This window comes from Ambystoma mexicanum, chromosome 1p (assembly GCF_040938575.1).
Source record: "Ambystoma mexicanum isolate Mex_15411 chromosome 1p, UKY_AmexF1_1, whole genome shotgun sequence".
NCBI classification, from domain to species: Eukaryota; Metazoa; Chordata; class Amphibia; order Caudata; family Ambystomatidae; genus Ambystoma; species Ambystoma mexicanum.
Genome location: NC_090921.1, coordinates 1,078,471,386 through 1,078,498,236, shown reverse-complemented (window position 1 = coordinate 1,078,498,236; position 26,851 = coordinate 1,078,471,386). Strand labels below are relative to the sequence as shown.

Here is a 26,851-nt window from a genome sequence, read left to right as displayed (position 1 = left end):
AGGTGAGAAGCAACCAATCCCTTCTGCGGGAATCATGACAAGTTTGTGATGTCATTTGTCCTATAAGTAGGGCGGTTTGCATCAGAACTGGTCTTTTTTCACTTTATTCCAGGAGGTAACCTGCTGCTGAACTCGTGAGAAACACCCAAGACGGCCCCAAATATTGCATTGGAGACAGGGACCAGGAGACAGAATCTGACTGGGACCCCTTGGAGGAGCCAGAGCAGACTATCCTTGACTGACACTGTTACTGTCCGAGGTGCCATGCTGTTCCCTGAGGCCCACTACAAGGCCTCTCCTGTAAGTAAAACTATCCCAAAACCATAGACTGTGTAGGCCCTGGATTTTTTCAAGTATTGTTCTAGTTATTTCCCCATAGCAAAACGCTGTCGATCCTTAGCATATTTAAAGTAAATCAATTTCCCTATAGAAATCAAAGGACGTGTTTTGGTGGCATTCAAAACTAACAAGCTCCTGCCAGTGTGTCTGGAACCAGTAAAGACAAAGATTTGATTGACTGTTTGTAAGAAAACCGCTGGCTTCGGTACAGAAAGGGGGGTCCTGAATTCTAATGATTTAATCCCAAAACCCTGTTTCCGAGTGAGTGTGCAGGGTGCAAAACTAAATTCCACATTAAATCAGTAGTGTGAAGCCTTGTAGTTCCTTTGTGTTGTGGAAAAACAAAATTGCCCCTTTGCACTCTGACCCAAACCACAAAACCCTGCCTGTTCTTTTTAGATGTGGCAAAACACATTTTCCCCTTTGTTTTTCTTTCCCTCATATTGCACTTGTAGTATTAAGTGCAAAATTATTTATCCCCTTGAATCTGTTCCAAAGTGCGCATTTTTCCAATCAGAAACCAAAACAATGTTCCCATTGTATTACACTCTCAGCCACTTGCCTTACATTCAGAGGTGTCAAGTCTAATTGATGTTTGATGGTGGGGGTTGCTGGGAGAAAAAGTATTATAACCAAATCCGCAATCACTATGTGCCTTGAATTATTTTTCTGTATTGGTGGGTGATTTGAAAAGAAAGCTGCGGGAAATTGTGACTGCATGTCTTCGTATTGGCTCTGTGTTGGTGTCATTTTTGTTTGTGTTGCCACAATATTGGTGGCTGATGTTAGTCGGTCAAATTTGGTTGAAATAAATATATATTCTTACTACACATCAGCCTGGATCCTAAGACCTCTACACGACATCGCCAAAGGAAAACCCTTCACCCTATCATGTAAGAAAACAGCAAAATGGTTCACCCCACTACAACACCATGAAAAGAGAAAAGCAAAAACTAGAATCTGAATGGAGGACCAACAGCACCACTGCAAACAAATTGAAACAGATCCGCTCATAAAAAGGAAATACAAAGAGGAAACATTACGACAACCGAATCTTCAGAGCACCAAACACAAAAAGAACTCTTCAAAATCATGAACGAAATAAAAGACCCTCCGGGCTGCAACAACACACCAACTCCATCAATGAAACTTTGCGATGACCTAGGAGACCTCCATCCAACACACCATACAAAACAGGCCAAACGATTACATCTCAAAACCCAGCGACACCGACGAGGAACACCGAAACAAGCTACGAAGCTTCCCAGAAATATTAGTTGAGGCTTTCATCAAACTGGTAAACCAAAGCAACAAATCAGGCTCTCTGAAGACCCTTGACCCACGGACATATACAAAACAATTCTCAAACAAGGAACCTCCATGGAATACCACAGGAATCTCCTCAACCTCTCAATCTCAACAGGTAAAGTACCACAGCCTTCAAATCAGCGTACATCAAGCCGCTGCTCAAGAGACAACAGGAAACAGGACTTATCCAACTACAGACCCATCGCCAATTACCCTACATAGCCAAACTGCTAGTAACTTATGTCTACAAAATAACCCAAGAATTCATAGAAGAGCCCTGCCTACTAGACCAGGCACAAGTTGGTTTCAGACCAATTAGAGGAACAGAATCAGCTCTCCAATCAATATGGGACGACCCAAAAACGACTGCAGACGCGGACAACAGCACCGCCCCGATTCTCCTTGATCTGTCCGCAGCTTTCGACACGGTCAACCACAACATCCTCATAAAGAGATTAAAAGGACTAGGGATAACAGACACCGCCCTACTATGGATGAAATCCTATTTTTCTTGTGATTTTAAAACTGGCCTGACATGGCCATTGGCAGAACCTTTTTCATGCCCATAGTTGTCGGGAATATACACTACTTAAAGCATATTCAAAAAACTCATACAATGACTATTTGCATTTAGTTTCTGTACAGTGTGGGTTAGTACAAATAGTGACTTAGTACGTGGTTATAGTAACCCAACATCTGTCTAGTCGACACTAAATGGTGTTTCTGGCACGTAGTGGGTCGATTGTGTTCTAGTGCCGTCTTCAGGACTGTTGAAGTGGACTGAATAGTGTCACTGATGTAACCCAACGATGGAATATCTAAAAGGTAAAAAGTTGAATCAGAACTTGGTCTCTCTACAGGGACAGTGGTGCCTGAAGTGTGTGCTGTAAACAAGCCTACCTGAGCCATTGCTTTCCAGTGTCACAGGTGTGGAGAAGATCTATTGGGTTCTTCGCCTAAGGGGCCTTCTGTGCGCCCTTGATTCAAGGGATCCTGTATGGTTAGGATCTTGTCTTCAGCTAGTTAGCTGTAGGAAAAGATAATGATCTAGTTGTGGTGTCAATGACTTCTATTAACATCCATTATTCTTGTTTGTTCGTCAAACGCCAATTTTGGCGGTGGTGGTGCAATTACGCTGTTAAATGTTATGTAACTTTCTTGTGTGTGCATCAACAGCTTTTTATCGTGAAAACGCCATTTTCTGGCGGTGATGGTGAAAAATACTGTGGATCGGTGACTCGGATCTAGTAAAACAAAGTACTTGCGCGGTGCTCGGTTGCTGCTTAACTGTACTGTGTGCTTGGCTAATCACTGTTAAGCTGCTCTAATTTTTGACTTACTCGAGAGTGAGTGCCTCGGTGCACATAGTCAGCCCTGTTATAGCGGCTTCAGTATGTACGGGGGAGACCGCTCTAAAGCGGCGCTGCAGACTTACCTGCGTCCGCTTGCTGCCAGGTCTGCGCTGGTGACTGTAGCTGCGTGCATGCCTGTCGACCGCTCTTGTACGCAGTGTTCGTATCTGCGCAACCGTAGGACTATGATGCATGCGCGAGAGATTAGTGTTGCTGTTTTATGGTGACCTGCAATGGTAGTGTCTCCGCTGGTCTTATGTTTGCAGATGTGTGTGCAGCGTGTCTAATCCTTACAAGTAGAGGAGACGGACTTGTTGCTCAATACAATTTTGGACATGTGTTCAGCCCCGCTGTGTTGGTGGCGTGGGGTACAGCGGCATTACATTATGACCAATTGGTAATCACATACAAGACTTGTGTACAATCAAGCAAAATTGGCAGTTAACATTTAACCATTATGTTTGTTACATTGTATTTGACAGATTGTAGACACATCTTTCTCGGATATCACGTTAGGGTCTTATTTCAATAGCCCAAGTTTAACTCAGTATTATCACATCAGGGTCTTATTTCAGAAAAACAGATTCCACTCAATCGCAACATTTAAACAGTTTTTTTACCGTATCTAAACGGTGTATCCATTTTTGCTCTAATTTTCTCATTTCTAAATCTCTCGTCTCCCCCTCTGGCTTTGGCATTAATGGTTTGGATAACGCCCCACCTCAATTCTGTGTGTGTGTTTCTTTTGGACGAAATGAGCCACCATTGGTTTATCCTCTATTGCGTTTTTGAGACAGGACCTGTGCTCAGATTCTTTGCCTAACTTAACGTTTACTCTTACCTATATATAATAGGTTGCACGGGCATTTAATCATGTAAATGCTCCACTTGGTCAGGCAATTTGAGAATGTTCTGTACTTCCAAATGGTGCCGTTGAGGGATACTTCTTTCTGACCTTATGTTAGGTGGCATACCGAACACTTTCTACAGCGGTAATGCCCTACCACGGTTGGGAGATGCCAGAGTGTGGTTTGGAGTGTGGTTTTGGGTTTCTCCGTTGGGTACGCATGTACCAGATGGCGAGGAGAAATCAGAACGCTTACAAAGCGCGTTCGAACAGCCCAGGGAGCACCCCACACAAACCAAACCCTGCCAGGCGTAGCCCCTTTGCCCACCCTGATGAAATTGGGAGGATTGCCGAGTGCCACACTCGGACAGATTTCTGAACTTCTGTTAAATTTCATACAACCGACTAACAAAAAACTCAGCATTTCTGCAGACATCTCACTCAAAAATCTCACACAACCATCTCTCGCACAACAACCTGCACGCACACAACACCGTAACACCACATAAGCAACAGCACACGAGGACTGACATCGATCCAGTACTCGCACCGAAGCTCAGCACCCGGTGTATAGAGTTGAGGCTGCCAACAGAACACCACTCCTCTCTCATTACAGTACAATATAAAGGTATAAAATAATATAAAAATACAATATACACATAAAGGTACAAGTACCTTTAACATTTAACATTGTGGCACCGGGCATTTGCTGGGGTTGGGTGCGAGCCGGGTTTGAGGGCTTACGAAACGGAATTGAAAATAGTGATTTGTTCTGCGCCACCTTCATTGGGGGAAAGGAACTCCCCGAGTTGAGTGGAACCACATAATAAACCAGGACAAAACTGTTTCCTGCTCCTACCTGGTGCATTAGGAATGAGAGAACCCCTTGGATGTTGAAGGTATTAAGAGGCACAACCATACAGCCAACCAATCCTAAACTATCTGGACAAAAAAACAATGTCAGATACCTAGAAATTATGCAAACACTTCTAGAAAGCTTAATAATGAACATTTTTATTGGCCTAGATTACTGGAATCTACAATTATCAGATCCTGTCCAACAGCTAAATTCAAAAAGTGTGCATAATAGCATTATTGAAGAACACCATCGGTTCTACTTCTCCATGTTACAAATAGAATACACCACATAGCAGATGACTATAAAGGAAGGGGAAACTTGTGCAAAACATTTACACTACAAAACTGACAATTATGTTTCAAGCATATTTTTCTGTTTTAAAGGTTTTTTTTAATTAAAAATGTTACCTACAAAAGCATGTAATAGTTTGATGTATATTACATATACATTAGGTTTAGGGTTTTAAATTAACATCTATATCATTGCTCTTCAGTCAAACCACATGCCAGAAACTAGCGGCAGATCCTTTTTAGCTATTTCGTACAATGAATTCTAATACTCACATGCACAAGAGGGGCTGCCTAGTCATGCACTCTGCATGTAAAACCATGGGCAAACGTGGGAAAAATACAACTAAATACCAACCCAAGTAAAATTGCTTTGGTATGGTGGCTAGCTGATTGGATAAATCGTTGGGCCATCTGTAAAACATAACCTTGTAGGTGTGCCAAGATTAGAAATGGTGCAACATATTTATCTCCATGCATTGAAATCTCTCAGGGAAGCTAATTGTGTCTACCCAAATGGATTATGAAACTAAAATGTAAACAAACCAAGACTTAAGCTCCATAACCAAACATGGAGGCAGAATTACAGCAAGCAGACCCCAGTTAGAAGTCATAAAAACAGAAGACACTCCGAAGGGTCTCCTGAAATAGGAACATTTCATGATTTCACCCAAACAAAAGAAATGAAAGTGGATGTACTTCCCACTCCAGTGAATTTTAGTCATAGTGCTGAGAAGCAGCAAAGCAAAAATGGTTAATAAACATGGGCAGTCTGTCTGGTGTCACAAAGGCAAATACATTTCAATTGATGCTACCCAGAAACCCAATAATTACGAATTTCAGTCATTTCTACTACTGTAAAGCAAACTGCAAATATAGTTGGCTAGTAGGGAAGCAGATGCCTTGAACAACAGTATCCACTTAAGAGGTGCAGCTTCAATCGCAAGTATATTGTAAACTTCAGGTTAGGCAGCTATAAACAATTAAACCAAATAGCAGAATATATCTAACATCGAGGAGATGTGGGCCAATCACTGAAGCAAGTGAAGGGTTTCTTTCAACAGGCAGCTTTGTAAAACTGAACCATAGAACTTTGAAAGTACGCAAATCCTGCTGCAATTTACTTGTGGACAAGAAAACAAATGATCCTACTCATGTTTCAATTCCATGGCTTAAGTGTGCTTTTACCATACCACAATGACCCATCCTTTGCCCTAAACATCTCATTCCATAAAGGTGAAGGATACCGAGCAGTAAGAGACCAAAGGGTGGTTTCATATTTCAATGTTTTAGTATAATTGAAGCATTTTAAAAACCCTCACCCGTTTATCTACTGGGTAAGGAAATTGTTCTGGAACAAAAGGCCCCTCATCAACTATCAAGGTTGTCCAACTCCAGGCCTCGAGTGCCGAATCCATGTTGGGTTTTCAGGATACCCCTCAAAAATATTCGAGATAAATTTGCATATGATTCAAAGTGTATGCACACATTTCGTTATAAATATTTATAAGGGATATCCTGAAAATCCATCATGATCCCAGCCTTCAAAACGCAGAGTTGGGCAAACTTGGGTACGCAGATACCCATTTATTCAAACCACCTGTGCACAACATACCAAGACTAAACAATTCACGCACAACTTAAAATCCTGGGCACATAAGTGAAAATTACTGGAAAGGGGAAGATGGTTACGAGACAAAAAGCATTGACATTTGTTTATACATTAAAATGCATGGAATGTTAATACATAGCATGGGTCTATTTTCACACCTTTTTGTTCACTATTAAATCATACTAAACTGCATGAAATTAGACAGCAGTTATCCAAGAACCTGTAAGATATTGGAGGGTTATTGAAGGAAATCATTTATTGAGGAGCTCTACAGCAGGCAACAGCTTAATGTTTGTGTTTTGGAAATTTAACTAAAGCACAACAGCATGCTATTAAGACACCCTAGTACTTCTCCAGTTTCGTCTCTTCAATGTGGTGCAAGCTTCCTGACTAACTTGGATACTACCTTTACTCCAACTGGATATGACTTTTAGATTGCACAACTACAAAATGTGAATATTATACTTTATTGAAAGCTTGTGTTCATTCTTTGTATACCCAATAATCGGCAATAACTGTCCTATGACACAATGGCCCTTAACACAAAGAAAAGTTACAAGCAAAATGCAATTTAGGCTGTGGAGACTATCTTTGATGTCAAATAGAATTGACAAGGACAGCTAGCTTAGCAAACCTTCGGGAAAACAGTAGAAGGAAAAGGAACACATATCAACAGATTGTAAATAATGCAAAAGTGCAGGATTCCTAAACTAAGTAACAAACGTAAAACCAGATATCTTCCTATTGGTGATAAAATGAACTCAAATGCTGCTGCAGTGCACTATGGGGGGCTCAGTATAGGCAATGTTTTCTTCAAAGTGCCAGTCTCCTTTGTGCAAACTGACGGTCAGGCAGCATTGATCAAATTTCCTATTTCTTCTTTTTGATTTAAATAGCTCCTCCTTCTAGGAGACTTAAAATAAATTACTAATAAAACATGTGGGGTTAAAAATCGCATGTGTTGGTTACAAATTGCTTTTGTCCGTATTGGGGTCTCAGTGGTGAAGTCATTAGTAATGAATGATGAGCTCATGATGGGAACATTTCAAAACGTGAACAGAGGAGCCTGAGGGACAGTTTGAGATCCGCTCAAATAACCCACAAATACATTTATATATCGAATAGAAAAAGGCTATGTTTAAATAAAACCGATTAACTGGCCTCACTATGTAGACAATGTGCTTTGAATGTTGACTGGTGTCAGATGCACAGCCGCGGGGCACTGAATATTTTGATGTTGAATTAGTTAATCCACGCTTCAGAAAGATTAAGGAAAATACTAGCAGCACGGTTGCTAGTAAGACTTGCACTAGTTACATTTCATCCTATTGTTCAATCTTCCTACATTGGTGTTAAAGGATGAACAGCGAAAATAAAGTGTTATTACATTTCCCCCACAGAAGTTTCAGTACCCCTAAAATACAATACTTTCTATTAAAGTAAACTAAGCCAATGGTAGAAACTCAAATACACAGGATGTACTTTTGCAGAATTACATTTTGAAAAGGTGAGGCGATTCCTACAATGGAGAAATGTACTTCGGACAGTTTGCAACAGAACATGCGCAATCTGATCTTACATTCACATCTGGATTTATGGTTTTAAAAAAACATTTTAGAAAGTTGCTTTGAGAGAAGACACACTACTAAATATTTTTTTAAAAAAGCATATGTTGATTTTTCAGAGTAAAATCCTGCATGCCGTAGCATTTATAAAATAGTTAGCCTAACTATAAATTTTGGATAACTAGATTCTAAAATAGTCATTAAACTTGTAAAGAAACTTTTACAACTATCATTTGTTTTGAACCTTTAACACATTTCATACAATAAAGATGCTGCAGACCGCTCACAACTCAGATTCCAATGAACACAGATGCTTGAATACAGCAGGGCCGCTTTCATTAACAAAACACACATAGTAAGCAGGCTTCAAACCTGCAGGAAAGAATGGCAAACAGTATGTAAGGCGTGGGCCTTTCTTTTTGATTGAATGAAACCAAAGAATCTAGTGTTACTAGTAAGCTCCCTCCCCCAGATTCTGCTCCGTTGCGAATGGATTCTCCCAGACAGGATCGCTTTCAAGTTTGACATGTGGTGAGCCGACAGTTTTCTTTTCTTTAGCACCCAGAAAGGTCAGCAATAGGAGATGAGAAAAATCAGCTCATCTTAAAACGCGGGAAGCTACAGGCTGGAAAGTCGTGTGGGAGAGAAAATAAAAATAAAACCATGAAAAACCATCATACTGACAAAGTGATGTATCTACATAATACTGTAAAATAAAAAGGCAGTTGCAGCAATAGTAAACATTTCACGTCTATTCAATTGGAGAAGCTCATTTAAAATCGTACACAAAATAAAACTTACTTCTCTGTAAATGTTTTAGCCTTGTGGGAGGAATATTGAATTCAGGTTTTTTGCAAGTTTAGGGGTCAACTCAAAGTGAATTCATCAAATCTGCTATGACTATCCTACCTAATCGGTGGCCTTACATCGTCCACCAGTGTGTGCAACTAAAGGTTCCATCCTACTCCACCAGGCATCAAAACTTTTCAACAATAAGCCCACTTTAGATTGACCGTGCCCCAAAAAGGTAAACAAAATTCTGGTGCAAGTCATCTCAAACAGCCGGCTGGCTGGCTTGATTGATTCAGTGCAAACATCTTTCACATTGAGTCTGGACTTCAATGGACAGCATTCAGAGAATTGAAGGCACCCATAGAATACTGACCAAACATTGGGCAATCATGTGTATATGCTGGACTTTCATATTCACAGACCCTTACTTATATGGTTTGTTAAACCAGAACAACAAAAAAAAAAAAGAAATTACAACAACCACCTTTTTCTTCACTACAACCTCCAGCATCTCAGATAGTTCTCTGGCAAATTGTGTCAGCTATTTCAGTGCTCTGCAGATCCCATTTTCTTAGAGCGCAGAAGGTCAGACTGAGCTGGCATGAGAAATAGTCAATAAAATGGAACTAGTTGGTGACGGTACCGAGCATACTGTAGAACAGCTAATGGTGCAGACACCCCATTCCAGTCCCTCTAAAGAACTTCTAGCTATATGTGGCTTGGCCCAACATCCTGGTATGTGCTTTCCGCTGAGACAGTGAGTGACTAGGGCATGGCCGCACTTTTACAACATCCACTCAGACAGGGGAAGGAGTAGATTCTGAATAAAATGTTAAAGCAAATAGTCACATGAAAGGATCAAGTGAGAAAGTTTGACGGACTAAACGCCATACCAGAGAGGCATCTGATCCTCCAAAAAGAGTTAGCGGTTGGATGGGGAATTTTAGTAATTATAAAGATGAATGGCTAAAGCCAAGGGAACTCTGATATGCTTCCGACAAGTATGGCGGAAAAAAACAATCTAAGGGTCCTACATGCGTGAGGGCTCATGGGTATAGTGGTCGTCACACTAGGGATAGTATTACTGGCACGCCCTAGTTCGACACCTTTGAGTTTCGAAAAAGAAATACTCTGCAGCTTCCACTAGATGTCAGCCTATGCACAGCATGTGATCTAAGCAGATTGCACAAGCCTCAGATATAGATATATCTATATATTCGTGATGACGTGGCCCTCAAGTAACCAAGTCAACTGCATCAATGCACAGTGCACTCTGCCAATTATTTTTGCCAAAGCTGGAATGGAAGATATCAAAAGCAGCTAACGCTGGAAGGGAAGATTAGATGGGAAAGATTTCTAGCAGTTCATGCCATCGGAACAAATCACTGTTCTAGAAGTAATCAAATAATTGCTGATTTGGAGTTGCCGAAAAGCAGGGTTTTTTTTCTTGTTCAAGTCCAAAGCCACAAAGCTTCTGGTGGAATATTCAGCAAACTGTTTCCAATTCTGCAAGCTGTATTATCACGTCAGAGGCAGCGTAAACTCAGATGTTTTATACCTAATAGGCAACCACTATTGAACGTTGAGTAAACCAGCTTGGACAAAGACCCTTCTTTGCTTAGAGGGACACAGCCTTGAGAAAAGGCAATGCAGGAAGCATACCAACCCAGACATGACAACCCCTTTGTACATATTGCAAACTGCTGGGAATTCAAATATGAAACCTTCCGAATCAGTGTCCACATTAGATCTCCAACCAATTGAATCAACCATTGTATGAGTGTCTCACACTGAAAATGGTCTTGGTTCTCAACTGGATGGAGTGGCAGGTGGGTAGCAGGGTTCTGGTCTAGAAAGGAAAAATCAAGAAAATGTATAGGGCAGTCACTGACAGTGGTGAAAACAGCAGAGTAAGTTTTAATGGGTCTCATCAGCGCATCAAAGTACAGTTCTTCAGCAACACCAAAATACTGCAAAAGTTTGAAATTCAGGTCCGCATTAAACATTTAAATAAAACACCCCAACAACCTATTTTCTTGTTGTGTACCAACAGCTCTTTATTCAGGTTGGTGACAATGTTCACAAAACCCTGAAGGATTACTGGCTTGTCACCCACTATTTCCTCTTTCCAAATTTCTTATGCTGCCAAGAAGTAACTGGGAGCAGAAGACTTTTCCGATATAGAGACATGGCAAAGATTGGAGAGGCTTCTTTGAGCTAGGAGTTTGCACAAAAGATTAGTCCTGAGGAAAGAAACCAGTACCGCTTGTTGACAGACTCTTGGCAGAGGTGAGCTCTGGTCCTGAATTTTCAAAATCTGCTGGTGTAGATTGCATGGTTCAAGATGTGGCAGCCAAAAAAACAAAATGAGCCACTAACGGAACCCCACTACCTAAGCATTTTTACATGGGCCTTCCCTTCAGCAACTTTTCGACCTCTGTTTTGAATAGGTTGCCCATTGTCTACAGGAAGACAAACTTGAGAACCAGGAGGCTTCTCCCTTTGGGAATTACCAGCTTGCATTTTAATATGTTATGAACCCTTCTAGAAGGCATCAAAACATCAGCAACAAAAGAAAATGCTGGGTTCACCAACATAAATACCAAGGTTGAACTGTTTGTAACCTTTCAGTAACGTGATCGTTTCCCCCAGTTTTGTGCATGCACTGGAATTTAGAAGTCAGGCCTGTGTGCCAATCCGCAACAGGAAGTGCAGGATAACCCGGGTTTCAGGCACCTCACACAGGCTTAATGAGTCGAATGTGGCATAAATATTAGCAAAAAAAATAATCTCAAAGCTAGTGTAGGATTTGCCGCTGTAAAGGTCAGTGTGTTTTTACGAGAAAAAATGTCCTCCCAAAGGCGGCGAGTGGTCTGCTAAACTGAAAAAACAACTTAATTCCAGGCCCTCCTGAAGGTACAGGCGCATACATGAAGGGATTGAAGTATTAAAGGAAGACCAAAAACCCAGGATCACTGAATCAGAAATAAATTGCAATTTAAAAAGTGAGCCATCCTTCAAGTACATCTGGATAATGTAACCTTCCACCAAAAAAATCAAAAATCCCAGATGCAATCAGTATTTTCCAACAAGATTACCTTTCATCAACTTTATCCTTTTCTTCCTCATTCTCACTGGTGTCTTCAGGTTCAGGAGGGGCACTGTTTTCCTTTTCTGCTTCTGGCTTCTGCTTTTCCGCTTCTTTTACGGGTTCTTTGGTTTCAACCTTCTCACTTTTATCATCCTGTTCCTTGGCTCGTTTGGGTGATTCCTACAACAGAGATTCAAGATTGCTAGGTGTCTTTTGCAAGCAAAACAGAATGTTACTCACTAAAGTGTTTGTACTCCAGTTTATAGTCCGTGTCTGAACACCTGTGGGATTATCTGTCCCGTATGGTTACATAAACCCAACTGTACAGTAGAAAGAGGGCAGAACGTAGGAGTAAGTTAACGCAAAAGTTCACTATATTTATTTGCTGGTTTATGAAGAAAGAATTTAAAAAATCCTCATTATTTCACACAGTATTTAACATCGACCATAATACCCACCACAACGTAAAGTTACTCACTGCAGTGACTAGAGTACTCCTAGTCCTTGGTCCACTTTCCTCCATCGTTGTGGTTGTCCCAGGAGTCAGGATGGTACCGGAACCATTGGCAGCAAAAAAGGTTTCAACTTTTAATTTAGAAAAGGGCAATGCTCTGGCCGTTTGACCACCCAGCAGCCCTGCACCTCACTGCAGTCCCCTTTCAACACAGATGCTGGTAAACCTGGCTGCTTAGAATATAAGCAAAATGACATACAAGCGGGGGGGGTGGGGGGGGGGGGGGGGTGGGAGGGTGAAGGGGGGGCGTATGGAGGAAAGGGTACCAAGGACTACAAGTATGCTAGTCACTACCGCGAGTAACTACTCCTGCATCCTGTCCCCTTTCCTCCATCCTCCATCCTTGTGGGCGATTCCACCAAAACCAGGAGGAGCTGAATTACAATGCCCCGAGACTAGGAAGAGGCAACTAGGTTCCTCAGAACCACCCGACCAAAGCTGCATTTGCTTTGGCCCTGGTATCCAAGCAGTGGTGGTGGTCATCCAGGTGCCGGGCGTCATTGGTACCCAGTCTGCCCTTGGAGTAGAAATTCCTTCCCCGGTGATTGCCTGGCTGGCAGGCCTCTGCACCTGCCTGTGTGGGTTCCCGCCTTTGAGGATCAGGAGAGGCAACCATCTTGTCTCGTGCCGCGAGCAAATGGACCTGTAGCCGGTGTGTTCCAGGGCTCGGCCTGAATGCCTGTCTGCACCGTCCCTCAGATGTACAACCGGTAGGCTCTGCGCCTTCGGCCGGTAGTACTGGCCATGCATATAGGTGCACCCTTGAGTAAGGGCTCGGCATCAGAGCAAGGCCACCAGGAAAGAGTCCCGGTAGTGGTGGAGCTCGCAGGCCCCTCTGCTTTGGACCCAGTAGGGCCCTTGGACCCCTTGAGCCATGAGGCCGGTAGCTTTGTGAGTCTGTGCTCCCAAAGTTGATGGGAGGGCAGGATTGACCCGTCCCGGCAGAGGGCTTCCCCAGGAAGGAGTCGCCTCTGCGGGATGCTTTGGAAAATAAGGCACCTATCTTCTTTGTCTTCCTCAAGGTTTTGTGGAGGGGTCTTGTTGAACAGCCATCTCCAACGTGCAAGCCTGTGTTCAACTTATCTGGGCACGAGAAAGTTGCATGCGGAGCACCAGTCCCATCCTTGGTCTTCACCAAGGCACCAGAGTGCGTGCAGATCTGCTGGAGGGAAGGAACTGTTGCACGCCGGGCACCTGCTAAAGCCTGTTGAAGCAGACATATGCCGGCGACAAACTAGGACACCGGTGGACTGTGTTCCCAAATCTGCAAAAGAAAAATAGAAAATATTTTTGGGGAAAGCTTGTGAATTACCAGGCTCAAGGCCTCACCCAGGAGCGCTGGTGGTAGCGGTCCGTTCCCGTCGATGCGGAAAAGGGGACGGTGTGTGGTGCCGGTAGGCGGGGTTAAGGGAGCCTGCACGCCAGTAAATTTAAAGGGGAAAATGTCTTTCTAGTGGAAAAGAGGTTTTGTTCCCTTGAGGGATGCCCCATACAGGGTGGAGGAAAGGGGACAGCCCCAGATTTGCCAAATGTAGTAGAAAAAAATAACACTGTAGATGTATAGCATTGAAGAGGGTCCCCATCATTTTCTCTACACCAGATGCAGAACTTTTTCCAACGGCAGCAGTATAGGGATTTTGTTGTTGGCCTTCTGGCCAAGAGCAAAACCTCCATTACGTCATCCGGGAGGTCTCACTCCTTGTACCTCAACCTCTCAGAAACCATGCGCGAAGGCAGAGTCTTGACCTCTGGATGGAGAACCCTCCTCTTCCAAGAGAAGGCCCTCTCTTTGTGGAAGATTTGTTGGAGGTCAGATGGTCATGTCCAGGTACCACATGCTCCTAGCTCAGTCCTGTGCATCGAGGCGGTCGACTCCAGGTCCCTCGAGGGCTAACATCTCTGCTGACCTTGTTGAGTACACATACCACACGTCGCGCCCGTTGGCTTAAGTTCCATTATTCCACAAATGAGATTGCCTCGAGAATTACGGCATGCTTCAGTTTTCTTTGAAAACGTTTCGCTGAGCTGGTTGCATTTCCTCAGAGTGCTGCAGGAAACCGTAGAGCCAGCGAGAGGGACACCAGATTATGTGCGTTACTTGTAAGCTGGCCAAAAGAGTTTGGAAGATCCTCTGGACTCCCACGACAGACAGAGCCTGACCCTCCTCAGCTGAGTGCAGGTACTCTGAAGCAAGAACAGTCCAACTCGACAGCCAGGACCAGTGTTACCAGTGCGGTAGCTGAAAAGCGTAACAGCCACTGAAATTGAAGTTTGCCAGTTGCAAGCTTTGACCATTCCCAGTGTAGTGCAGGAGTCCCCCGATGTCCTCCCTCTTGTCCCCACAACTGAGGCCCAGGAACAGCGAGATCTGCAGGAACTGCCAGGAACAGGAGTCATCAGCTGCATCTTTTTCTTCATTGTAAGGTACTGTAAAACAAGACGGAGAGAATTTACCTGTCACTGTGAAAGTGCTTGAAACCTTTGCAACACACAGGCCTAATCAGCTTGTGACCCCAACATGGGATTCTTTTTCCAAACTACTTCTAAGAACTTGTGCAGAGACCTTTACTTTTAACCACCAGAACTGCTTATCCTATCCAAGACTTCAGCCCATTGACTTTGGCCTAGCTTATTGAATTGAATCTTCTGGTGAACTCAAAGTATTTGCACTGTCTAAAAATAATGCTAGTCTTTCATGTTCTGATAACCTTTGCATTTTACTTACTTTTTAAAGAGTGTACAGTATGACAATGCATTACTTACCGTAAAAGCATTTCTGATGGTTGTATCTGCTTAGATTCACATGCTGTGCATAGGTCCGACATCCAGTGGTCACTGCGGAGTATTGCATTTTGTTTTCGTAGTCGAAAAGGGACGTCGACAAGGCGTGTCTGAAACACTATCCCTATAGTGACGTGCGTTGTAGCCACAATCCCTCACGCGTCGAGGTCACTCCGTTTGTATTTTTCTGCCCTGAGGGAGCCTTCTAGACGTGAGTGAGTACAGAAAAGAGAGATATAAAAGGAGTATGTTCCTTCCATCCGAGCGGGGAGGAAGGGTGGGCGCATGTGAATCTAAGCAGATACAACCATCAGAAATGCTTTTACGGTAAGTAATGCATTGTCTTCTGATGTTGGTTAATCTGCTTAGAATCACATGCTGTGCATAGACTAGCGAGCAGTACCCGGAGTTGGCGGTGGGTTAAGAGAAGGAACAGTAGAGAAAAGATGTCTTAATACTGCCTGTCCCACCTGGGAGTCAGATCTAGAGTGTGCATCTAGACAGTAGTGTTTTGTAAAGGTGTGCACAGAACTCCAGGTAGCCGCTTTGCAGATGGACTCAAGGGGAACATTTGCAATGAATGCTATGGACGCCCCCATGCCTCGAGTAGAATGTGCTCTTGGCCTAAAGGGCAGTTCTCTCTTAGCAAGAGTAAAGCAGAGAGTGATGCATTGAACAATCCATCTAGAAATAGTGGACTTTGAAACTGCATCCCCTTCTCTTCCTGCTGCCACCGAGACGAAGAACTGATTAGTTTTCCTCAGTGGTCTGGTTCTTTCCATGTAGAACATGACCGCTCTGCGGACATCTAGTGTGTGCAGAGTCCTTTCTCCCAAGTTGGAAGGATTTTGAAAGAACGCTGGTAGTTCTATAGACTGGTTTACGTGGAATTTTGAGATGAATTTCGGAGCAAACCTTGGGTGAGTGCGTAGAACCACCTTATCTCTGTGAACTGTAACGAAGGGGTCTAGAACAGAAAGAGCCTGAAGTTCACTTACTCTCCTGATGGAGGTGATAGCTATTAAAAAAGCAGTCTTAATAGTGAGGTGTTTAAGAGATGCTTTGTGCATGGGTTCGAATGGAGAGCCCATGAGTCTGGTAAGTACCACATTAAGGTCCCATCCGGGAGCTGGGTCAGCTATCGGGGGGTGTATTATCTTTACTCCCTCCATGAAGGCCTTTATAACAGGGATCTTCAACCACGACACCTTGAGTTGGGAAGTGGTGTATGCAGAAAGTGCCGCTAGGTGGACTTTAATGGAATTGAACACTAGACCTGAATCCAATAGGTGGGTCAGGTATAGAATAATGTGTGGGAGAGCAGTCAATTGGGTTGATGCTCTTACCCCTGCACCAGATGACAAACCTCTTCCATTTGCTAGAATAGCAGTGGCGAGTGTTAGGTTTTCTGGCTTCCCTGAGGATGTCCATGCATCTTTGCGGGAGCTGTAGATGTCCGAATTCTATGATCTCAGGAGCCAAGCTGCTAAGTTCATGTTCTGGGGGCATGGATGTAGGGTCCTGCCCTCGTCTTGTGAAAGCATGTTGTATGGGCAGGGGAGTTTCACTGGGGGAGATAGAGACATCTCCATCAAGTGAGCGAACCATGGCTGTCGGGCCCACATTGGGGCCACCAGTATCATGGTTACTTGTTCCTTGTGCATCTTGTGCACCACCTTGTTGAGAAGGGGAGTCGGGGGGGAAAAGCGTAAACAAATTTCCCTGACCATTGTATCGACAGACCGTTCCCCTTGGATTGGTTCTGGGGGTACCTGGAGGCGTAACTTAGGCATTGTGAGTTCTCCAAGGTTGCAAACAGGTCTATTTCTGGGAATCCCCATTGTGTGAAGACCTTGAAGACGATGTTTTCGTGCAGTCACCATTCGTACTCTTCGGGCAGGGGGAAATCTCTGCTGAGTTTGTCTGCCAGCAGATTGAGTTCCCCTGGTACATGTGACAGTAGGAACATGTTTTGTTTGAGAGCCCACTTCCATATGTTTTGGGCCAGTTTGGACAGTCCTGGAGAGTGGGTTCCCCCCTGCTTGTTGATGCAATACATGGCTGTGGTGCTGTCTGTAAGGACCATCACTGTCCTGCCTTGTAGGTGTTCCTGGAAGGCTTTTAGCGCCTTGAACACTGCTAGTAACTCTAGAAGATTGATGTGTTTGGATGCTACGTTCGGAGTCCACACTCCGTGAGCAGTCTGATGGGATAGGTGAGCCCCCCCATCCTGTGAGGGATGCGTCTGTGGTTAGAGTGGCTTCCGGCGCGGGTGTGGCAAAGGGTTTTCCTTTTTCCAGGTTTTCCTATGTCCACCATTGTAGCGAGAGAACTAAGGCCTGCGAGACCACCACTAGATCGTCCCACAGTCCGCTGGCCTGACACCACTGGCTGTTGAGCCACTCTTGCATTGGGCGCAGGCGCGCGTGAGGTACCAAATAAATACACGATGCCATCATGCCTAGCAAGCGCATTGCTTTGCGTACCGTCACCTATCGACCGGTCACATATTGAGGGATCTGAAACAGCATGTTTTGGACCCTCTCTTTGGAGGGGAAGACGAGGCCGTCCTTTGTTTGAATTAGAGCCCCTAGGAATTGTTTGATTTAGCTGGGGTCTAGGCTGGACTTCTTTTCGTTGATGGAGAAGCCCCACTGGAACAAAAGGTCTACAGTCTTTTGGGTATTGGAGAAGCATGTTTCGTAAGAATCCCCTGTTATGAGCCAGTCGTCGAGGTAAGGGTAAACTGGGATGGACAACCTGCGCAGGTGGGCCGCTGCCACTGCCAGCACCTTCGTGAATACCCTCTGTGCTGATGCTATGCCGAAGGGTAGCACTCTGAACTGGTAGTGTTTGCCCTCTATCATGAACCAGAGGTATTTTCTGTGCGCTGGCAACATTAAAATATGAAAGTATGCATCTTTCATGTCCAATGTTGTCATGTAATCTCACTGTGATAGCAGTGGGATCACTTCCTGTAAGGTCACCATACGAAACTTTTGGGGTTTGATAAACTTGTTCGCTAGGCGCAGATCTAATACAGGGCGCATGGTTGTATCCTTTTTGGGTACAAGGAAGTACACTGAATAAATACCTTTGGTTACCTGAGATAGAGGCACGACCTCTATGGCTCCTTTTTCCAGCAGTAGTTGTACTTCTTGGAGAAGGATGGCAAGATGTTCCGGTGACATGCGTCGTCCCCTCGGGGGTTTGTATGTTGGGGAACTGTTGAATTCGATGCAGTATCCGTGGGCTACGGTGGAAAGTACCCAGCGGTCTGACGTTATACCCTCCTCCCATGCTGGAAGAAAGGATGTTATCCGGCCCCCGACCGGTGTTGCATGGGAGGGGACGCGAATCTTCGCGTCACTTGTTGGGGGCTTGGGAGCCTCTGGGGGTGGACCCCCGCCCTCTTCCTTTGCCCCGGCGCTGGCCTCTTTGGCTGTACTGCCCACTATTGGTCTGGAAATTGGTGGCAGGGTACTGTTGCTGCTGGTTTTGTTGTTGGCGTTGGCCACGAAAAAAGCGTTTGTTGCCATAGCCGCGCCTGGTAGAGGGCTTAGAGATTTGGTCAAGAGTTTTGATAGTATCAAACTCTTTTAGCCATCTCCAGAGCCTCATCCACCGCTTTCCCGAAGAGGTTAGAGTCTTCAACAGGTTTATTTATTAAAGACGCCTGTGTCTCCGGTTTGAACCCTGAGTTGCGCAGCCATACGTGGCGTTTTAGGAGTATTCCCTGAACCAGGGAACGTCCCGCTGTTTCTGCCGCATTCAGAGAGTTCTTTACAATACTCTGGTTGACCTGGGTTCCTTCGCCAATAGTTGTAAGCAGGCGTGTACGTAGTGGTTTCGGCACTTCGGCGTCTTTGCGCAGTTTGGCCCACTGCGCGTCCGCATAGCTAGCGAGCAAAGAATTGTTGTTCGCAATTCTTGCCGAAAAGGCAGCCGAGGATGTAACTCTTTTTGCAAGGGCATATAACCGCTTGCCCTCCTTGTCAGGTGGTACCTCACTGGTGGAAAGTGGTACCCCTGCCCTCTTTCTTGTATTGGTTACTACCAGGGAATCCGGAATGGAATGTCCCCTGATGTACAGCGGGTCTGAGGGTGAAAGAGTGAAAAGTTTTTCAATTCTAGGATTGACCCCTCTGATTAGTGCGGGTGTGGACAGCGAAGGGATGATTCTTCTCTTCACCGAAGCGAGGAGGGGAATGGTCTGACTGACCGGGGGTTTCTCCTTAATTACTCTTTCCACAAAGTCTAATTCAGGAGAGAGTTCCCCAGTGTCCAGTTCGAAATGTGCTGCTGCTGTGCGCAACAGGGCATTGAATGTGGGCTGATCGTCAATGGGAGACGTGTTTCTAATAGGTGAATTGTCAGGAGGACGTAGGTTCAGGACATCAGTGTCGGAATATATTGATGGGGATTGCCAGGGGTGAGCAGGTCCTTCTGGATTTTCTCCGAAGCCTTCTCCTACCAAGTCTGGGCTGTCTTCCAGACCTTCCTCCTGGTTCCGTCCCTCTTCCTCGTCCATAAAATCATCCTCTTCCTCAAAGTAATGTTCCTCCCCAGTGAGGTCATACACACTATGGCAGTCTGAGGCTGTGTCCTGGTGGGGATTGACTAATCTCTGAATCTTGGCCCTGGGGTCCTCCTGAGGCCCTTCTCTTATTCTCTTGGGAGTGGGAGGGTTCTGTGTATTCATTAACCTCTCCATGCTTTCCATGCAGAGATGGAGCCTCTCCATGGTTTCATGGGGTACCCCTGAGCGGTCTAGCGGGGGAAAAATAGTGTCTTGTAGCTGAAAACAGCTCGACCTCTCCCACAACGTCGAGGAAAGTGTCCCGTCGCCCTCCGAAAAGCCTTCAGGTGTGTTGGGGGTCCCCTCGACTGAAGGGGTAGTCCCTGCCTTTCTTCGGGCTTTTTCGGCGTGTCTTTCGACCTCTGCGTAGCGCTCGACGTGTCTTTCGGCGTACGCTTGTGGGCGTCGGCTACCACGATCCTCGCCAAGCTCTCAGCGACTCGTTTGTCAGCGGATGGCTGTGGTTTCGACGTTATGGGTGTCGATCGCTCTACGGCGGCATGCGCTTTCTGCTGATGCGCGCCGGCCGATGATTTGGGGGCGGCGCCCTTATTTGCCGAAAGCCCAGTCGCTGGTTGCGGCTGCGAGAGGGGCTTCGAACCCGAACGGTCCGAGGAGGCTGCCGGTGGAACCTGCGTCTCCTTGGGCGCTGATGCTCTCTTCGCCTTCGACGAAGAAGAGCCATGGGTTGTGTGCTTATGTGTGGTCTTGTGTGCGTCAATGTTGCCGGGGTGTTCATCCCCATAAGCAGGGCGTGAGCTGAGCCCGTCAGGGCCGGGGACAGACGACGAAGCGCGTGTGCGCTCTTTAGGGGGGTTTTCGACTTCCGTAGCGGAGGTCGTGGTATCACGTTCCTAGTCACTGTCAGTGGTAGCAACGGTGGGTGAAGCGTCGGCCTTCGACCTAGCGTAGGCCGCCCACCTCTTGACCCTACGGTCTTTTAGAGTCTTAGGCTGAAGAAGCCGACAAGCCGTGCAACCTTCCTCTTTGTGATCGAGGGGCAAGCAGCGGTTACACCGTGAATGCTTGTCCTTCCAAGTAAACTTGCCCTTGCAAAGTGGGCAAAACCTAAAGGGTGTCCTCTCCATAGCAGAGGCAATAAATCGTGATAACCACCCCAAGGGAAAGGAAGGGGAAAAGGAAAGGCATTCTCAGGAAAGAACCAGAGATGTACCACGACCCCCACTCTCCCTACTGTATATGGCCTGCGAGGCCAGGCCACGTGTTCGGCAACGCCGAAGGATCTCCTCCGCTCGTCCCCTCCGTCGAAGATCTTGCTCGGCGGAGACAGCTTCACAACAGTGTCGGGGGGGGGGGGGGGAAATCGATATGTTCTATATTAATATAGGAAAACGACCAAAGGTCCAGGAGATGAAATCTGCAATGTCTCTCGAGGAGCTCCGCGTCGAGGCGGCCATTAGCTGGGTGGAAAAAAACAATCTGAGCGACCTCGACGCGTGAGGGATTGTGGGTACAACGCACGTCACTATAGGGATAGTGTTTCAGACACGCCTTGTCGACGTCCCTTTTCGACTACGAAAACAAAATGCACCACTGGATGTCGGACCTATGCACAGCATGTGATTCTAAGCAGATTAACAAACATCAGAATTAAGTATATTTGTGTGTTACTATATGATTGCCTCCTAATGAGATTTATAATTGAACTGATAAATTATTCACTGTTATAGAAGAAACCTTGAGTGTAAGTCTATTTGAATTCCTGTAACTGTGCATGTGTGTGTAGAAAGGTGCATAAAGAGGAGTAACTATTCATGACATCCCATGTCGCTCAGTGGCCCAGGCAGCAAGGCTATAGGCATCCAGCCTTACAGCCAGATGCAAGGCATTGTTCCACAAATAATTTTTCAAATGAAAAAAGAAACTCATTCAGTGGTAATCTCAGCAGATCAGGTGGCAAGAAGAACATGACATGCATTACTCACCATAATAGCATTTCTGATTGTATCTGCTTAGATGTGCAGACAGTCCGACATCTAAAGGTAATTGCAGAGTATTACAGCTTTCTTTCGAAGATCGAAAGGGGACGTCGACATGGGCGTGACGTGCAGTGTACCCAAAGTCCCTTGCGCGTCGAGGTCCCTCTGCTTGTTTTTTTCTGCCATGAGGGAACCATAAGTCAGCGTGAACGAGTACAGAAGAGAAGGGGTAAGAGGTCCACTTCACGAGGGGAGTAAGGGTGGGTGCATGTGAATCTAAGCAGATACAATCAGCAATGCTTTCTGATGCTTGTGAATCTGCCTAGAATCACATGTTGTGCATAGACTAGCAAGCAGGTCCCAGACATGGTGGTGGGATGTGTGAAGAACAGTAGCAAAGATATCTTAGCATCACTTGTCCCGCCTGAGAATCAGACCTAGAGTGTGTATCTAGGCAGTGTTGCGTAAAGGTGTGTACAGAACTTCAGGTTGCTGCTTTGCAAATGGAAGAAGAACATTTGCAATTAATGCGATTGTAGCCCCTGTGCTCAGAGAAGTGTGCTCTAGGCGTGAAGGGTAGATCTCTCTTGGCAACAGTATAACAGTATGCTGCAGTTTACGATCCACTTTGAGATCACTGATTTAGAGACAGGGTCCCCTTCTCTACCAGCTGCCACTGAAACAAAGAAATGTTTTGTTTTCCTTAGTGGCTTGGTCTTTTCCAGATCGTAGATTACTGCTCTCCTTACATTTAGTATGTGGAGGTTTCTTTCTGCCACATTAGTGGGGTTCTGGAAAAGGGTGGGTAGTTCTATGGACTGATTTACATGGAACTTTGATATACATGTAGGTGAAAAGCGAGGGTGTGCACAAAACGACCTTGTCTTTGTGAATCGTGACAAAGGGGTCCTGAACTCAAAGGGCCTGCAGTTCACCAACTCTCCTTATAGAGGTGATCACCATCAGGAAGGCAGTCTTGTAGGAGAGTGCTTTAAAGCTATCCTTGTGCATGGGTTCAAAGGGAGGGCCCCTTAGTCTGGTAAATACAACATTCAAGTGCCAACCGGGAGCTGGGTTGGAAATTGGGGGATAAAGTCTCTTTACCCCTTCCTTAAAACTTCCACCATGAAACCTTGCTCTGTGATGTGGTGTACGCCAAAAGCGAGGCTAAGGGGACCTTTAGACAATTGAAAACCAGACCTGAATCTAACAGGTGGGTTAGGTACAGGACAATATGTCTAGGTGTGCATTCAATAGGAATGATGCCCCTGCCATTACACCAGATGACAAAGCGATTCCATTTGCTGGAGTAGCAATGCTTGGGTTTCCATGCTTCTCTGTCCATACATCTTTGAGGGAGTTAGAAGTGCCTGAACTATGAACTCAGGAGCCAGGCTAAGTTGCGTTTGAGGGCATGGCTGTAGTGTTTCACCCCCCCCTCCCCCGGGTCCTGAGACAGCATGCTGTATGGGCATGGCAGCTCCTGGGAGGCGAGTCCAACATTGCCATGAGATGGGAGAACCAAGGATGGTGGGACAAAAAAATTAAATAATTGGGGCCATCAGAATAATCCGACTGTCTCTTGGTGCATCTTGTGCATTGTTCTGTTGAGCAGGCAGATCGGGGAAAAGCGTAGACACATTTCGCTGACCATGTTATCCAAAGACCTCCCCCTTGGAGCGGTTCTGGCATGGAACGTTCTCCAGAGTGGCGAACAAGTCGACCTCTTGGAAGCACTAGAGCGCAAAGACGTTGAGTACAATGTCCTCCTGTATTCGCCAGTCATGCTCTACGCGTAGAGTGAAGTCTCTGCCAAGTACGTCCGCCAGACGATAAGAGTTCCTCTGGAAAATGTGACAGGAAAATCTTGTGTTTGAGAGCCCACTTCCATAGGTTTTGGGACAGTTTGGACAGCTCTAGAGAGTGAGTGCCCCCTTGTTTGTTTAATACATGGCCACAGTAACAGTACCATAGTACTACCTATGAGGACTAGAACAGTCTTTCCCCTGAAGGCGTGTTTGGAAGGCATTTAGGGCCTTGAACACTCAAGTTTGTGATTGGATGCTACCGCGGTCTGATAAAGGTGAGACCCAGCACTGCCAGTAATGCGTTTGTGGTGAGTGGCTTCTCCTGCGGGGGTGGTGAAGGTCCCCCCCCCCCCGCAGAAGGTTTTCCCTTGACCACCACTGCAGAGACTGAACAAGGGCTGCTGAGACAACCACTAGATGGTCCCACTGGCCTGACACGATTGTCTTGAGAGCCACTCTTGCATGGGGCGCATGTGCAGGTGAGCGTGTGGAACTAGGCAGTTGGCCATCATCACAATCAGTCGCATGGCTTTGCATACAGTCATCTTGTGACTGGCTACATAGTGAGGGATCTGGAACAGCATGTTTTGAGCCCTCTCGTTGGCAGAAAAGACTAGGCCGTCTTTAGTCGGAATTAAAGCACCCAGAAACTGTTGGACTTGGCTGGGGGTTAGACTGACTTTAGACTGCAGTAGCACTGGGAGCTGTCCAAGCGCCAGATGGAATTCCCAATAACGATCTCAGACTTAAATAATACCTCAATATGCAAAGGCTATGACATCATCCAATGTGGCAAAACTGTAAAGCCTATTGAAGTGAGGGATTGGTTAAGGGAACATATGCACTTATAGATCGTAAGTGTTAATGTCATTATTGGATGCCTCTTATCTGGTAGGCACGCCTTGAACCAACAGAATAACAGCAGCAGATTGGCTTCTGCAACCTTGTATACCACATAGCTGCATAGACCCTTATGATTGGTTGGCATTCTCTACAAACCTTGGAATTTCAGCTCGTTAGCAGCACTTTAATATGAAACTCTGGTGCAGAGAGGAAAAAAAAAAACGTCAAACTACTACCAGCTTGCCCAATTAGTCCATCTCTCATCATCAGCCCCCAAGCCAAGGCTGCTTCTTTGTAGTTGACCTTGCAGACTGTTCTCGGCTTTAGGACTCAAGGGAGTGTAGGTACACCATTATCTTCATCTAGAGCTTAACGAATAGGCCTCGTTTTCGTGTTTTTAATCACGTGAGGAGAACATGATTTTGTCCATTTCAACCTTTTATTTAGTGCTATTTAATTCAATTAGGGTGGGCGTCATTGCTCCTCTTGGCTTATGAGACTTGATTGCTCTACCTCACATATGCTTTGTGTCCTATTGTCCAATACTTGACACTTGCAAATGTTTTCTTCTTTGTTTAATCCAAGAGAAATAGGTCTTGCGTACATGACCTATCCTCGTCACTCCCTTTGTGCCTTGCAATTATTCCTTAATGTGGCATCCTTGATCACAGCCAATAGATCTTTGTTCCTCACACAAAGCATGTTTTCCAGCACCTGACTCTGCAGCCCTGGTCCGTCTGAGGTAGCTTGATTGGTTTCAACACAAGCCCAGTGTTAGGAAAGAATTGATGTAATAACCCTGTGGGAGACTACACAACCCATGTCCTCTTGGTATTAGGTAACCCACCTATAGGTATAGGTCTGTACTACACAAGTTGGTATTATGACTGAGCAGTCAGACATCTCAATAGGGGTAAATGAATTGTAGAGCTGTAGCAAAGAAATCCACCAATATGAGTATCCCAAATTTCTAGTTAAAATAATTACAAGGTTATTTTTAAATAAGCATTCTTTAATAAAGGGCAATGTGCAACAATAAAAACACTTCAAAATACTTTTTCGGGATCCATTCAAAACAAATAGATCCTCTTTAGAGATGCTTCATACGCGCTTTCTACACTATCAGGTCACTTCACCGACTAGGACAGTAATGGCATTTATATATCACATATATACTTTGGTAGATTAAGTTGGCAGAAAGGAAGGTTAAAGGAAGGTTAAAGGAAGGTTAAAGGAAGGTTAAAGGAAGGTTAAAGGAAGGTTAAAGGAAGGTTAAAGGAAGGTTAAAGGAAGGTTAAAGGAAGGTTAAAGGAAGGTTAAAGGAAGGTTAAAGGAAGGTTAAAGGAAGGTTAAAGGAAGGTTAAACAGGTTCTCAGGGCATGTGAGCACTTAACTCTTCCAATCATCCAATGAATTCAAGATAAAAACATTTGCCAGCAATATTAGTTTAAAACCAATGCATCACCTATGAGGGAGAGTAAGAATCAAAGTCAATGGAATAGCAGAGTCTGAAGGGAAACAGGAGAGCCAAAGTCAATAGGAGCCAAGTCTAAAGAGCGGAGGCACTTCGATAAGTCTTGCACAAAGTTAGAAAGTTTGAAGCAAAATCACTGTAGGGTCACAAGCTGTTACATTTGTGAAAGTTAGAGCTGAGAACAACTCTAGAAAAAAGCTACTGCAAGTCTCAACTGAGAAGAGCAAGCTACAGACAATTAGGTAAGTACCCCAAAATCACAAAGTACCTTTGGTTAGAAGGGGATCCAGCTGGCTCCTGGAGGTCCTGGGCCTCTGTCGTGGGGGAGAAGAGGGAGGGAATCATGTGGCAACAACTCTATGGTTGGCAGGACCTACGGGCTCTTTTTGGATCAGTGGCACTTCACGATTTCAGCGCTCTGTAAATAGCACCACCGCAGATCTTGGACACCGGTTGGGCTTCCTTCACTACTTGAGTTCTGGTTGTCCTGTTTCTGCAGTCCTGAGGAGCTTCCTGGAGCTTTTGGCCAGTTTACAGACGTTGCACTCTACTACAGATTTCTCGACTCCTGGCACTCGGTTCCTGCGGAAGCAAAGTAGTAAAGCCAGCTGGGGAAGGTCTTCCAGCAAAGTTCATCTCGGGGGTTAGTTGGTCCCACTAACCCAAGGGAAGAAGAAGAAGTCCTTTTTCCTGATCTTCTCTGGTCGATCAGAAAAAGGAGTTTCAGCACAGAAGCAGGGCTTCACAGGGCAGTTCCACGTTCCAGGAGTATGCAGCAAGCTTAGTTCACAGTTTCTTCCGTCAGGTTGTTCTTCCCGATGGTCGACGGTCTTCAGTCCAATAAGCCTCGCTTTTTAAGT

General features: G+C 45.2%; 1 protein-coding gene across 1 annotated transcript in view; it reads right to left on the bottom strand.

The window, feature by feature from the left end:
- Nucleotides 1–4,844: 4,844 nt before the first annotated feature.
- HDGF (heparin binding growth factor) overlaps nucleotides 4,845–26,851 on the bottom strand; it is a 273,077-nt gene continuing 251,070 nt past the window's right edge. The window contains exons 5-6 of the mRNA XM_069604603.1: nucleotides 12,060–12,232; nucleotides 4,845–8,794 (exon numbers count right to left, since the gene is read on the bottom strand). Of these exons, the coding sequence (XP_069460704.1) occupies nucleotides 8,788–8,794; nucleotides 12,060–12,232 (180 nt within the window). The 3' untranslated portion in view covers nucleotides 4,845–8,787. The remainder of the gene's footprint in view (nucleotides 8,795–12,059; nucleotides 12,233–26,851) is intronic.